The 15,538-nt window shown below is 36.8% G+C and overlaps 1 protein-coding gene across 2 annotated transcripts; it reads right to left on the bottom strand.

Moving 5' to 3' along the window:
• Nucleotides 1-1,652: 1,652 nt before the first annotated feature.
• On the bottom strand, nucleotides 1,653-14,340 carry LOC110999392. Of its 2 annotated transcripts, XM_022268418.2 has the most exons (6): nucleotides 14,150-14,340; nucleotides 9,840-9,943; nucleotides 8,542-8,642; nucleotides 7,252-7,311; nucleotides 6,184-6,540; nucleotides 1,653-5,710 (listed from the first exon to the last, which is right to left on the bottom strand). In XM_022268418.2, the coding sequence occupies exons 2-6, from the start codon at nucleotides 9,940-9,942 to the stop codon at nucleotides 5,504-5,506; spliced, it is 828 nt and encodes a 275-aa protein (XP_022124110.1). In that variant the 5' UTR covers nucleotide 9,943; nucleotides 14,150-14,340; the 3' UTR covers nucleotides 1,653-5,503. The 2 variants fall into 2 exon arrangements, with proteins under 2 accessions (XP_022124110.1, XP_022124111.1); XM_022268419.2 differs by lacking the exon at nucleotides 7,252-7,311.
• Nucleotides 14,341-15,538: the final 1,198 nt, after the last annotated feature.

The raw sequence follows: 15,538 nt of genomic DNA, 5'->3' as shown, positions 1-15,538 counted from the left end.
TGTGTGAGAATGTAGGCATTAATTGTGGGTTTTGGCGGGAACATAAAATTTAAGGTTGTCAGATCACAAATCACATTACTTTCCTTACTGTTAAATATCTGACTTAAATAACTAGGAAAATCATATATTTTTAAAATGGCGCGAAATCTGAATACCTTTGTGTTTAAATTTGAACATTTGCTATATTATGCATCAGAATTGTATGTTAATGTATATTATAACTAGCCGGCCCCGCCCGCTTCGCTGGTCGAATTTTCAAAGGAAATAAAGTAAGTTTTATTCATATTTTTTTTGCTTTTTTTGTTACTTTTAATTTTTTTTCTGAAATTTACAATATTTTTCAAAGAAGAGTCAAATTCACTTAAAATAAAATTTATTGATATAATAAATTATTATTATTATTATAATAAAAATAAATGTTGATGAACAACAAAACATAAAATAAATGGAAAAATTATCCAATAGAAATGGTCCGATTCATGGAGAAATGAGTATTTATCTTCCTCCATCTCACATTCGACGACTCGTCGCTCGTAAGTTGAGTTTGCCGGGACGTAAAACATACTCGTTAACATAACGGAGTTGAAACTGAAAACTCGAAATTCAAACGGCGAGTAATTTTGACCGACATCAAAGCTCTGACAATACTGGCAGACCGCGCGAACCATCAGCACCTTCAAAAAGTACAAAAAAAAAATTATTATATTAAGTTCCAGGCGGAACACAGTCACATGAGAAACCGCAGAGAAAACTCACGCCAGTACAATCGGTGATAGGCAAATTTTCATTAATCACTAAAATTCTTCCTACCAAATTTGGAATTTATAGGAGCTACAACTTAAAAACGAAAATTGTTCATTGTTAACGACCCCGCAATCCCCTTGGGGGGATGAATTTCTTAAAATCCGTTTTTAGTTGACCTCTACATAACGAAAGTAATATTCCTACCAAGTTTCACATTTCTAAGTCCTATAGTTCCCGAGATTTCGTGATGAGTAACTATAGAAATTGGAATTCTTAGCTGAATGTAAAAGAACATTATCCGTTTAGTAAACTCCGTTGAAATCCACGAAAACAAAAGAATCAAGAGAAATCGCTTGCAATTAGCGAGATAAATATTCATAAAAGTAAAACAGCAATAAAAAAATGAAGGAACGTTTGAATTCGAAAAATAAATAGCCATAAACCATCTAGGAAAAAATTCGCATCGAATGGTGGTAGTTTAATGTCGATACGACAGTGGTTTAGGCGTGATTGAGCCTCAAACGAAGACCATTTTCATTATATATTTATAGATGACTATTTTGTCATTTATTCGTTTTTAAAAATCAATAAAGATTTGAAGAGGCATTAATACAATGTTAAATTTAAATGTGTACAGAAAAAGTGACTGCATAATATATATTATATAACATATTATATCACATTACTAGGCGACTTCTAATTTTGTTTCTTTCTTTGTTTCCGATAATTAGATATTCAAGTTATGCATTCAATCTCTTTTATAATAAACAATTTTCATGTAGCGAATCTAAAGATGTCTGAGAATTCATTTGTGTATCGTAGATACGCATCAAACTTTTCTGAACACTCTCGCTGGTAAATGCGTTAGAAGGTGCAATTTTATTATTATTTTCAATAAAACGAGAAGACACCACACATCTATTTCTTTATTATTTTCACAAATGCACAGCTAACACATATACAAATACATACTTGAAAATAGTAACGTGTTACATCAGTTCACCAACTTTATTGTAGTCTGTGAAATGACGGTTTATTATAAAAAAAACAAGGTAACAATTCTATGATTGAATCAGATATTTAGTATCTACTCCCATATTTTTGCCCAGTCTGAGCTTACATTGGTGGGATGGAGTTTTCAAGGCTCTCGAATCTTGGCGTTCACTGTTGAGGCAAGAAGGAGATTGAAATGGTGTACGGAGATTGTAATTCTCTTATACCTGCAAAACACTTTTTGTTGCTAATATCTGAAATTTGCGCAATAAAGTATTTCTTATACATTATTGTCTAGTTACGCCAGATTCGTCTCTGAATACAAATATGTGATGGATTTTGGCATACAGAAGTCAAGTGACACCTTATTTAACCAATAGCTGCAAAACACATTCTATAACATTCCTCACATAAAAAGACGTAAGTGTCACAGAAGATTCAATTTTCTATACAATAACAGTCTTTCCACGAGGCCTTCGTAATTGCACTAAAAATAGAAACACGCTAGAGAGGTTTAAATTGAAAAAAATCTCAAAGGCCGATGCAACGCACTTGATATTTGAATATCAGAAAAATAAAATGTTCACTATAGCTAACTTCAGCGTGTCGGTTTTTTGTGACAGTGTGCGCGCGCATCGCATCCTCTTTAGCGTGTCCCTTATTGTGACGACTAGAACATACAATATACGTCTACTACGATACAAGGTTACTAATAAAGCCCCAGACAGTTTAACAATATAATATATGACTGATAAAAACATACTCATAATATATCGGTTCGGACATCTGACAGAGAGATTCCAGATGTCATCTGATAGACATATGACATCTCACGGAATCGTTAACTGACTCGAAAATATGACAGACATTTAACATTTTTGACATTTGACCAAAAATTTCATAAGTAATTTCGGACTGAATTAGTAGTGTATGTAGAACGTCGAAAACTAAATTTGTATGAACATTTTTCGATACGAAGTTTCAATATTTAATGGCATCTGATAGATAAAAACATTAATAAATGAAATCTGACATCTGACAGACATATAGTATATTAATATAAGTATATAATAATAAGCCTAATCGCTCTCTGACCAAACAATATTTTGTCTCTTATCTTCACAAATTGTATCTCAGAAGAGACGGTTTATAAACGGTGTAATTAAACTGATAGTAACATTGTCTGGAACTTTAAATTAAATACAATTACAATATATTATGTATTTGTGAACGGAATTTTGACAGTGTTATACATTGACAATTGCGAGTAAAGTGCCAAGCATTGTATGGTTCTGTTAATTTTTTGGAACAGAAAATTATTAAACTGGTGCCCAAGATTTAAAAAATGTTTCAGAGGGACAAAGGAATGAAATACATATTCAAATACACTCGCATAATTTAAATATAATAACTCACAAGGACAAATGGTTCTTCGTTATCCTGTTCACAAATATTATGGATTTAATTTCTTACACACTTATATTATCAGTTATAGAAAAGTGTAAAATTTTTACAAAGTGAATATAAGTTAAAATTGGGACAAGGAGATGCGTTGTGAAGTGAAATACAAGAAGGCAAGTAGGTGTTCCGCCTGATCTGACACACTCGATGCTTTCCTTTTCTGTATTAGCGAATATTAAATGCGCACATAGAAAAGTTCACGCTGATGCCACAAGGCCAACACTGCTCCAAAAATATGAAATGATGCTATATTTACTATCATTACCGAATCAAGAGCGTCAAATAACGCCTGGCAATCTTTAATCTATGTCGTAAACTTGTCCAATCTGTGCCGAACACGGTTGTGGGGTGCAGCGCAAAATTAACTATGTTGATTAGGTCACTAAGGCAAATGAATGTTTCACCGAAACCATGACGAATCACTAACACGTTTTGCGTCACCATCGATACGACGTATTGCTTATGTGGAGAAAAATTCAAGGTAAGAGACAGGCTCGTGGAAGAAGTCGTAGTTGCGGAACGTACGGGAGTGGACCGGCATCAGATACGTCAAGGAGCGAGCCTTTTTGGAGTGGCGCATGATACTCGGCAATTCAAGATATTAACAATCAATCTTTAGCAATAAAGTCCAGTGGCACCAGAAGAAGAGATCATTATAGGAATCAGTCTACCACGTAGCCCTGCGTGGCTGTAGCTTTTTGAAAATCTTTTAAGCTTATGGATGGAGCTACTAAATTAGCCAACCTTTTACACACCACAGACCAAATAATAGAAATTGTGTCCATACATTATAGTTCGAAGTAAACGTTGCTATTCCGTGAATTAATTAAATGGCAGCAAATGTCATATTGATCAACGCTCTGCAGCAATGGAAGTAATAGAAAGTCAATAATACTGATATGTGCTGTATGGTGAAATAAAACATCGTCAAGAATGGCGCATGGCCTGCAATTTTACTAGGTGTGACAGACCTTGGCAAAGAGGCTGTTTCAGCGCATAATTGTCAGTCACCCACGTAACTCTGGAATGCGAGGCTGAGGCTTAAAATAACGTTCAAAAATCCTCGAAACAGAGTTCTCTCCGTGAAGCCTGCGAAGTGCCCGAGACTTCTCTGCTTCTGAAACGAGCTAGGCTGCCTTAACTTAATAAGCCAGGGCTTTAGGCACAATGGATCCAATGAGAGTCTAAGCGCGGAAACCGAGTCCACTTTAGTATTTTTGGGGCATGAGGCCAAACCCAAAACTTTGCTTTTGTTGGCTGTAAAAATCTACTTGGCTATTAAGAAACCATATTTATCGCTATCAGGAAATGCAGACGTCTTTCTATTATAGAACAGGGATACCGTAGACACTCTCAATGCTAGAAGGCGCGCGAGTACCGGCATTTTAAGAATTGGACACTCTCTTGAAGTACTCTAAGTCAGCATTTTCGCCCTGGGACCTACAGAGTTGCCTGCACCCAAAAAACGACTGCCAGTCACCTAAAATATTTGTAAGTGTAGGTGACCAAATTAGCTGTTAACGTTATGTCGTTGATACATGAATAAATTGTTCTGAAAAGAACAGTTTTGTCAGCGTATTGCATAGGCTACAAGCATATCGAAGTGATCTCAGGAGAGCACATCCGAATGCTTCAGCCGCTGCGCGCAGAAAAGGGTCAAATTTTTGCCGCGCCACGCTTTTGTTGAAACACGAGTCAGGTAGCGAAAGATCCTTTCCGTACACACCCTGCGCGTATTGGCTGAACTACTACTTTTAAGCATAGGTTAAGTTTTCTATACAAATGTACCTAGTTTTGTAAAATATTATTCATTCAATATTCAATATACATTCTTATATACTCAGTTCCATCTTCACCTCTTCTCGACAAGTTATTAGGGAGTTTTATTTACTACAACCAAACATACCTATAACCAAAACTACCTAAAGTGCCACCATTCTGGCGCGACCAGCCGCTACTCTGGTTCTGCAGTTTCGAAGCCGCAACCGCCGACCTGAAACGAAGCCAGGCCCAACTCGCCCAGATGGTCATCGCACAACTCGAAAAGCAAGATATACAGAACACACTTATATCATAACGCAAACGGATAAACTGTTCTTTTCAGAACAATTTATTCATGTATCAACGACATAACGTTAACAGCTAATTTGGTCACCTACATAAGTAATGTCAGAAACGTTTTATATTTGACTCCATGACGCAAAATCTATACCCGTTTGGTTCATAATCGCTAATGGAAGAAGACCAGTGCAGTAGGTACTGATAAAAAAAATACAGAAATATAACAGTCTATGGTCAGTAAAACTTATTGTATTTGACATCCCACGTTGATGGCGTTGAAAAGCGGTGCCGTCCCCAAGCCCCCGTCTCCCTCGGTGATCCCGGCCAGGTATTTTGCCCCCGTGCAGTCGTCGCATGTACAACTGTCTGTTAGTGTGCACAAACCACGCGCGGTGGCAATTGCCTCCCATTTTATTTGTTCGTCTAGTGTTCCGCTGCGATTTAGGAGATTCTGAAAAATGGGCACAATTTACACACAATGCACATTCAAGAAATAACGGATCTATTCATAAAAATTTATGAAAAGAGAAATAATAAAAAGAAGTGGCAATGGGTGGTTGATATGGTAAGATGTGCCAAGAAAAGGTTGACGTTAAAGACAACTAGAAAGGACCAAGGGGAAGAAGAAAAAGAGGACAACCTAGAAAAAGGTGGATAAAAGAAAAAGGAGTGTTAGCAGGAAACGAATGGTGAATGAAAGCCATAGACAGAGTCAGAAGAAACTGGTAGATGTCTTTACCCGTGAAGAGGTTATTAGGGGTACTATGAAAAGGAAAGATATATTACAAATGTAATCTGTGTATTCAACATTTTATTATTAGTAAATAATAAATAAATCAGTGTCTAAGACAAGCTTGTTTCACATTGATCAGCCCACAATTCAAATCGAGAAGAAATCGAATGAACGGTGCCAGATCGACTCACCTGCATAACCTCGATATTACTCGCTTGCCACATATCAATATCCCTCAACTGCTGTTCCTTAGACCTACTTTTCTTTGGCTTCTTCATCATCGCACAGTAGACAGACAAATCCTCGCTAGGCGCGATCGATGATGCGTCGAATTCTGACGCGTCGTAGTTTATGTCATATTGTGAGGAGTCAATGTCAAATTGTGTGGAATTAATGTCAAACTGTGACGAGTTTATATCTAATTGTGAGGAGTGTGCATCGTAGGATGTGGAGACGTCTATGTGTGTAGCTGGTTCGTCGTATATGTGGATTTCGTCGAGTGTAGACGTTGATGTTAGAGAGGGGTTGTGGAAATGACGGTAGCTCATCTGAAATAACAAATATTTATATATTAAAAATTCGTATGTGATAGTGGTGGTAGGTGTACAATTCCGCTAATGAGGATCCCTGAGTGTAAAGTGACATTAAGAGAGCCGCCCAGGACCGACCAAGCTAGTTTTGTACACTATATATCATATGCCCTATTTGGGGGTTCATAAGACTTTACAAAGAAGAAGAAGAACGTGAATCCTTGGCTTGAACCTAACTGACCAGCCCGAAAACCCCTGTTTAGCGAGCGTAGCTCTGAGGGCTTTTCCTGAGAGATTCGGGTCTTAGTTTTACCTTATTCGTTAAAAGCACCAGATCCGGGGTCACCTACAAGGCAGCAACTGAATTAGCTGTACACTGGAATAACTTAGTTAACGAATTCTGCCTTTCTTCCATTAAGTGTACTGACAAGAGTTCTATTATTTGTTGTAATTTTGTTTTTCGTAATTGGCTTGGATTTTTGACGTGACATAAAATGTGCAATAAACGTGATGTCTAATAAATCAATGAACTAAAAAGCATGACACATTGTCCCGTTACGCTCATCGAAAACATGCGCCACGTCTACCGCTCTTCCACTGGACGACTCGAATCATTTCATTGATATTTTTTAAGACGTTGTCACGTTTACCTGTGCCTGCGCTGATAATAAGAGATAAGAGGGGGTTATAGCGCCACTGTACGATTGAATGTAATCAAAGGCAACTTACATTAGCTTCTTCGATTTTGCTAAGACTGCTTCGTCTTGATATACTTCCTTCTGGTATGATCTGCAAGGAATGAATTACATGTTAGCTGGCCCTTTTTTGGGAAAGGGATTCTGCTGTTCGCCTGAGGGTTGACTCTGGTCGTCGTTCAGGTTGACAGCGCAGTTTTGACAATAGTGGCTCAGCTGGCTAAGGATTTGATAGTCGAAATTTCGCCACTGCTTGCTTCTCAGCTCTGTCTGTATCTCTCAAGATTGTGTCGATAATGTCAATAATCTCAAGATTATCAGAGATTCAATGACGCTATGTGTCCTCTAAAACAGAGCATAATTTAAGGTCTAAAGTGGTGATGTCTGATGATGGCCAGACTTCAGTTCTTATAAAGTCCGGAACGTTAATTTCATGTACGGCTTGAGTAGTTCGTGCCTTGTGACCCGGTGCAGAAGCCTGAAGTCTAAGGTATATTTTAAACATTGTATTATTGAGAGAGTTTCACATGTTCCAAAGCAGTATCTTGATACACTTTGACTGAAGTTTTTAGTCCTTTTTCAGAAACTAGTAGTTTTGGTGATTCCCTGATAAGAAACTAGCACTGACGCAAGATGATGACTATGTTGTACTTTTATGCCCAGCAAGCTGTACATGTCGTCGTCTTGAAAACTGTGAGCATACACTTGATCATTTTGTTTACTTTGGTGTTCTTCAATCGTGAAATTTTGTTCATCAGTAAAGAGGATTTTTCTGTGCTTTTCATCTGCGTATTGCGACACCCACTTTCTTGGATGAACATGACGATAAGCACCGAGCTTCAGGTCTTGTTCTATACACTACATTGTCCTAGCAGGATCTCATTTCTCGCGAAATGATCTTTTGCTTCCTAATGAGGTTTCGACGAATTCTGGCAAAGTGTTGTTGTATCTGTTGATAGTATGATATACGAACATACGACTGATACCAAGCTTTTGAAGTGTCTGAAACTTGACCAACGGCTCCATACCCACTTTGTGCAAGGCGATTAATGCAGGACAATTTCTTTGACATCCCATTACATATTGGAATTTTATAATGAAAACGAAAAAATATGTGAAGGTACGCAAAATCGAACTAGTTTTTTTAAAATAAGAATGTGTTCCAAATTCAAAATAATGAATGAATGAAAAAACTTGAATAAAGAAAAGATTTAATGTAAGAGTATTTAAGTTATATTCAGTGGGAAATACTTCGATAGCGGGCTTTAAGTGTGACGTCATAGCAGTGATTAGTAACCGCAGATTGAAGATCACAGATACTTACATCATCATCATCATCCAGGTTCAATACAGCCAAGTCCAGCGGCGACAAATCCTCCACCAGACCCTTGCTGGTTGATGGTAATGGTGAATTAGGGGTGCCAGCTGGAAATTATTATGGTTATAATGCAAAACGTTTCAAAAAAAGATTGTTCAGATTTCATTTGAACATTGACCAACTGCTGACACGCCTCACATGTGTTCCAAATCTTAACAGCTGCAGAGAGCTGAAGAGTAATTTTAAATATATTGTTACGGAGACGGGTTGACTGCACTATTTCTAGATTTTTCCACTAACTAGAGAAGTTTTCAGCAGGCTGAAATGTGATTTCTGCCGTTTCAGGAGAGGGTTTTCACTTTTCAACCACATACTAGAAAATCGTAATTTGCAGAATGTTACCCTAGTTCTTTGAAACATTTTTTCAGACAGTTTCAGAACATGTGCAGGAAAAATATTATAATTTAACATATCAAATAGCTTATAATTATTTTAAAAACCGGTGTAAGTTTAAATCTTAAGATAGGATATTGGCACAGTTGAACTATAATACAAAGGTCTATCCGCATACACCGATCCGACCTACCATTTATAGCTTGTATCGACAGATCGCTATTACAACTCGTCGATTGGTTATTGCCACACTTTTATAATTATTTGGATTAATATGTCTATCTCAGATGGTCAAAAATTGATTGAGATAGGTTATTGGGTTTTGCGTAAATTAGATTTGAAAATTGCTCTATCTTATTCTCGCTTCCTCTGGAAGTGGCGCTTCGAGCTCTTAATTATCGTGGTGAGACTTCCCGATAGCTTTGGGATAATTCCACCACCTTTTATCCCACCCGTAGGGCTTATACAAAAATAACAAATATTTCAATATCACGAACAATATATAGAATTAACTTTAATTACATACTTTATTTCATTTCATTAGCTGGCATCACGGCCACTTATTACAGGTTTAAAAAATGAAGTGTTAACTTTGTTTGTGATGAAAAGAGACGTAATTATTACTGGCCGTAAAGCCACGTTTAACTTTGAGCACCACAATTTAATATTAAAGTGGATAAATTCACTAACAAATAAAATTTATGTTTAGACTCAGCTGTTTAGCCTCAAATTGAAATGGAAAAATGTGCCCGGTCTAAAAGGTGTGTAATCTATGACCTGTCAAAAAATGATAGCTGTCAGAATTCCACGGAATGAAAAATCTGAGTATAGTATTTTTATTTTTACGAAAATAGTGACATATATTTGATAAAAGAGCTTATAACATACTTCAATAAATAAATAAAAATTACCTTGATCGATGCTATGGGTTAACTGTAAAAGATTTTCAGTAGACGGTTGCTCCTGCTGCTCTCTACTCCTGGCTTTGAAAAGACCGAACTTAATCGGCGCCATTCTGCAAATTTGTGAGATTCAGTGGCGCAACAACCTTTTTTGTTTGGGCTTAGATATCTTTAACGTAATAATCTGTGTATCTATCGTACAAATGTTGTGTCAAAAGAAAAAACTTGGCGATTAAAAAGAGTGGCGAAGAGGCCAGTTCTTCTATTCCGTTTTACGCCCTTGATGAGAACGGGCAGTAAATGTAAAATTTGAAGAAATTAATGTATATTTCTCTTTTTGACGTTCATAAGTGTACATTGTGTTACCTACATGAATAAATAATTTTTGATTTGTCAATATATAAGTAAAGGCCTACTGTGTCTGAAACACGCCGTCGTGTTGAATCTAAGGCAAGCTGGTTCCCTCACGATGTTTTCCTTCGTAGGAGCGAATATTAAATGCGCATTAAAAGTCCATTGGTGCACAGCTGGGGTTTGGAACTCCGTGACGAGAGTCGCATGCTGAACCTACTAATTCTTCTCATTACTTTTCTTGATAACTGAGAATTAAAGTAACACTGGCTCTACCGTTAATCCCAGGATTTCAGTGATTCTTGATTCCTAATACATATTGCCTCTGTGACAGACACTACTGGTTTCCTCACGATGTTTCTCAGTGTGAAATCTTTCTCTATTACCTCTACGATTGGTTATGGTAAATGTATTTAACATTAATCTGAATTCTCAGGTCCTTATATCAAATTAAAAATAAAAGCATCTATTGGAGGAGCGTACTATATGTTACGCTCCTCAAATAGATGCTGCTTGGATATTCCATCTCACAGGTCATTCGCTTGGCAATTCGATTAGAATATCCGATATTAAGGTGTGGAATTGGCTGCCTGTCTCCACACGATTGGCTACCCTCCTAATATATTTTAAAACTCTTATTTATTTATTCATAAGAAGATTCACAGCACAATACAAAAATAGATGAATATATACATAACAAGATGGGCCAATTATAAATCTTCACAAATAGTTCATTTTATATAAATATATATAACAAGAAGGTACCTAAACATTTCAAAAAAATTTAGTGTTAAACAAAACAATAACAATAAACAGAAAAACAGAATTTAATTTGTTGACAATGAAAATGAAAATGAAGTCAATACATTTCATTCATCCTGGTTAAAATAATTATGTACCAGAGCTCTCCTTGCTGCCTCCACACTCCAAGCGAACATATCAATGTCCACCGTTGAGTTATTAAATTTGTTTGCTGCCCTAACCATAAAGTTCCTCCCTCTATAATTTGTGTTTACTCTCGGCACGTGCAATATGTTCATAATTCTAAGTGTTTTGTTATATGTTCGAAGGCTTATTTTGCTTACTAGCTCATTACAATCGACTTCGCCAGTAGCAATTTTCATAAGGTAGATAGTGTCCGCAATATCACGTCGTAATGACAATGGTAACATGTGAAAATGTTTACACCGGGCTCTGTAATCAGGCAGCGAAATTTTGGCCTTAAATTGCAAGTGCCTCAGAAAATTTTTTTTTATATTTTCAATTCTATTATTGTAAATAGTTTACTGAGGGTTCCAAATTTGTGATGCATACTCTAAGTTGCTTCTAACATACTCACAATACAGAATTTTCAATGTCTTTACTTGGGTAAAACTAGATGATGTTCTTAAAATAAAGCCAAGCATTTTGGTTGCTTTCCGTATAATACTATCTACATGTAAATAAAATATTAGCTTATTATCATGCAGAACTCCGAGATCCCTAATAACATCGACAGCCTCTAATGCAGAATTTTTAAGTTTGTATGTTGTACTGATTTTATTACTTTTCCTAGTAAATGTCATACAAAAGCATTTCGAGACATTCAAGTCCAGCTTGTTTCGAAAACAATAATCCTCAAATATCCTTGTAAAACGACCGCTTGTGAACGATTGTCAACGTATGACTTGAACCAGCGAAACAGGTCGCCGTGTATACCCATGGATGCCAACTCAGTAAGCAAGATGTCATGATCAATACGATCAAAACATTTGCTGTAATCTGTGTAGATGACGTCGACCTGCGCTCGCCTATCCATGCCACTCGATATGTATTCATTGGCAATAATAAGGTTTGAGACCGTAGATCGATTCCTTAAAAACCCGTGTTGTTCACTGGTGAGCCGAGGCTTTACAGCTGCATACACCTGTTGATATACAATTTTTTCAAAGATCTTGGCAATGAGACATAGTTTAGAAATTGGTCGGTAATTTTCAATATCACATTTATTGCCCTTTTTATGAACAGGAGTAATGAAAGCTGCTTTCCATATGTTAGGTACTAGACCTTTGCATATGGAGAAATTAAATAAGTACGAAAGTGTATATTCGGTATAAACACTTCATTTCTTATCCTCAATCGTGACTTTTGAAATTCCTGTATTTCTTATTTTTTTAGATTAAGATTGGTGATTCTATAAATTTTATACATGTTTTTTACCCATACAATTTATTTATTTTAAGATTTTTCAGGCGGGAAAGAAACAGAGCAAATATAAGAGTTTTTCGTTTAACTTCGACTTAGTTTCCTTTGGATCAGAGACATGGGCCGTAAGGTTCAAGTGCAAAGCTTATTAAAGATTTTTTTTTATAAAAGAGGTTAAAATACACAAATGCAGGCCCGCAAGCGTATGCAGTCGCTATCGCGGGGACTGTGGGGATGGTTAACTCTTATCCCTCCACTAATCAGAGGGGAGAAACCCGACCCACTAAAAGATCCTCCTGAACCCTCCATATCGCCTGCAGTGCCAGTCTCATCCATTCTGAATGAATGACGTCTGGCACCACATTGAATTCCCCGGGGGTCGCACTAGGCATTCAACCCAGGGGACTCAGGCGAATATGTCTGCATACGGGCTCAGCGACGACGCAACAGGACGCTGTTGGGTAGACGACTTCCGCGCCTAGCCCCCGCGCCCCCGCCCCGCCGCCGCCGAGCACAGCCCCTCCGGCCATCGCCACGCACCTCCCGCTGACGCTCGGCAGCCTCCTTCTGCAGCAGAACGCGCTCGCAGCAGAAAGCTACCGCACGCCATGCCTCTTGGCTACCTAGCATCGCTGCAACAACGCTCGGTAGCGAGAGGTCCGTCCCAATGATTTTTGTGTCTATGATTTTTTTTATACAATAGGAGGGCAAACGAGCCTGCGGGACGCCCAAAAGGCAGTCATCGCTGCCCATAGACACCCATTAAAGTTGTTTCATTACTAGCCTAACAGGCTAGGCAAGACATAGTTTAAATTTTAAGCTCGAAACCAAACTCTTTAAATTGTCAATATGGCGTCGGCAAACCACAACTCTGTTGGTGGTTTCTAAAGCTTCATGAAAAACAACAAGAGCAATAGAAGAATGTCGTGACTCGTGACAATAAGAATGTGATTTTGCTTCAAGCAATAATTTTGAAAGAAATATATTTTATGTCAAATGTTTCGCATTTTTTACTTCTGGCAAATGATGGGTTAAGGTTTACAATTCAATACCTCGATTTTGAGGTCGGGGGAGGGTATACTTATCACCCCCAACCAATTTCAAGTACTAGAAACAGTTATATCAGTAGAAAAATAAAAATAAACCAAAACATACATATAATACCTAACATTAACTGGGCCCATCTTCCTCAAAGTCATCCACATAAGCCGGTCGTTTACCAAGCAAAATTCACCAAGTTTAAAAAAAAACAAATAAAAGCACGCACATTGACGAGAAAACAACAGAAATGTAAAAAGTAACGGCTTTTTAACGAATAATCTGCACTGTAACACTAACACACTGTTCTGGCGGATTGTTTACAAATTTCTAATATTGCACAAAACATCGAAAAAAAAAATTAATTAGCTTAAATTACAACTCAAGCAGCATAAATTACTCCAAATCTCACAGAGGTTTTCGAATCAAGGTCCCCTGAGACTCCTACATACTCAGTATAATCAAATTCAAGGTATTGAATATAAGATCCAACCCAAATGATGTCTTAAGGAGATAAAAAAACTAAAACATAAATTAAATATTTATAAACAATGCACACCTGTAAGGCGATTGTAATGACGCCAAGAAGCATTTGTTTTTTTACTATTAAATCGCTGAAATCGCTTGAAGCAAAACAAATTTTCTCGCAACAGCTGTACAGAATATTAGTATTCATTTAAGATTAATTATTTATATCGTTTAATATTTAATATTTAATTAAAATTATTGTACATAAATATAGTTACCTTAATATGTATGCTTTCCGCAATCACAACACTGATTTTGAGCGGACAAAACAAAAAAGATTTTGCATATCTCGAAAGTTCCACTAAAAATGTACTCAATACACAGATTTAATAAACAGTAAATTGTATAAGAGTTCTAAGAAAATATTTACGTAAATTCAGTTCTTTGGTTGCAAGTATCGATCGCGTAAGACCGAGTGGGGCGTGATTGGATTCGATATGTCAAGTGTCAACATTGTCTAGGCTGTGGTTTGTGGCAACACTGAATATTCGGTGATAAAAATTAAAGTATGCACATAAAGTTATAACTATGGCAATAAAAATAAGTATGCGCGCTAAAATAGAAAATAATTTGTCCTTTATACGTCACTCAATAAGTAGTGCCTTGTCTTCATTTACCAAGCACGATTTTACAACGATATCACAAAATATGACATGAGTGTACATTAGCTGTCTCACTCGCTCATATACGTGAGTCATTTAACGAAAGAGATAATTAGCTTAGTGTTTACTACTTTTACACGGTTGCTATGCTTTCTTGGTATATTTGAATAAGATTAAATATGACTATCATACTTTTCTTTGGTTTTGCCTATGCATGCGGATTTAATTCTCGAGGTGATGGAAAACATCTCCAGGAAACGAAACATGCCTTGAGCCTAAAAGTCATCGGCGTTTGTCAGGCACGGAACCTAGATACCTACTAACTTGCCTATAAAAGAAATGATGACGAAACGGATTCGATCAAAAAAATCGATATAAAATGTAGGTTTTATAATATAACGTAAGTATAATTATAAATTATAATAGTTTAAGGGTGTCCGGCAGTGGGTTGGAACCATACTAACTGTCTGGCAATGAGCAACGCGAGTTTTGATATTATTATGAATCAAATATAAAAAAAATTAAGTTTAAAAATTAAATTTTATACACCTTTGTTACCTGTTATCTGCCAAAGCCACCGCTGCCTCAGCTTCATTCTTACCTGTACTGGGGACACACAGAAAAAATTTCAGCTTTTATAAAAAGACGAAGGTCTGGCACTCACGGGCTCTTGGACCATTTGTTACACCAAATTTCGTGAAATTTTTCTAAACAGAAAAAGAAAAGCCTAGATCTATAGCCGCACGTAAAACCGATTTCTGCCGTGGCGAATATAATATATCACAATATGTTACCTTATTAGAAAACCGCTGTGGTTTGTATTAATTGTAACCTTAGCAGTCTTGTTTAGAAGCGCGACAAATGCATGTAAAAGTAGTTACATATTATATACCTATACATGTTTCACATCTTCACATCTGCCAGGCGTCCCGGGACGGCCCACATTTTTTTTTAATTTTTGCATAAATTTTGAGGTTATGTGAAAAAAATGTTAATACAAAAGTT

This window comes from Pieris rapae, chromosome Z (genome assembly GCF_905147795.1).
Source record: "Pieris rapae chromosome Z, ilPieRapa1.1, whole genome shotgun sequence".
NCBI lineage: Eukaryota > Metazoa > Arthropoda > Insecta > Lepidoptera > Pieridae > Pieris > Pieris rapae.
This window is presented reverse-complemented; position numbering and strand designations above follow the sequence as displayed.

What these genes read in the sequence shown, in the direction of transcription:
- LOC110999392 (XM_022268418.2), bottom strand. Translation starts at nt 9,942, where the DNA reads ATGGCGCCGATTAAGTTCGGTCTTTTCAAAGCCAGGAGTAGAGAGCAG. An exon ending in AACCCATAGCATCGATCAAG is followed by an intron (nt 8,643 to 9,839) that starts GTAATTTTTATT and finishes AATAATTTCCAG; the next exon opens with CTGGCACCCCTAATTCACCA. An exon ending in ACCTGGATGATGATGATGAT is followed by an intron (nt 7,312 to 8,541) that starts GTAAGTATCTGT and finishes CATTCCTTGCAG; the next exon opens with ATCATACCAGAAGGAAGTAT.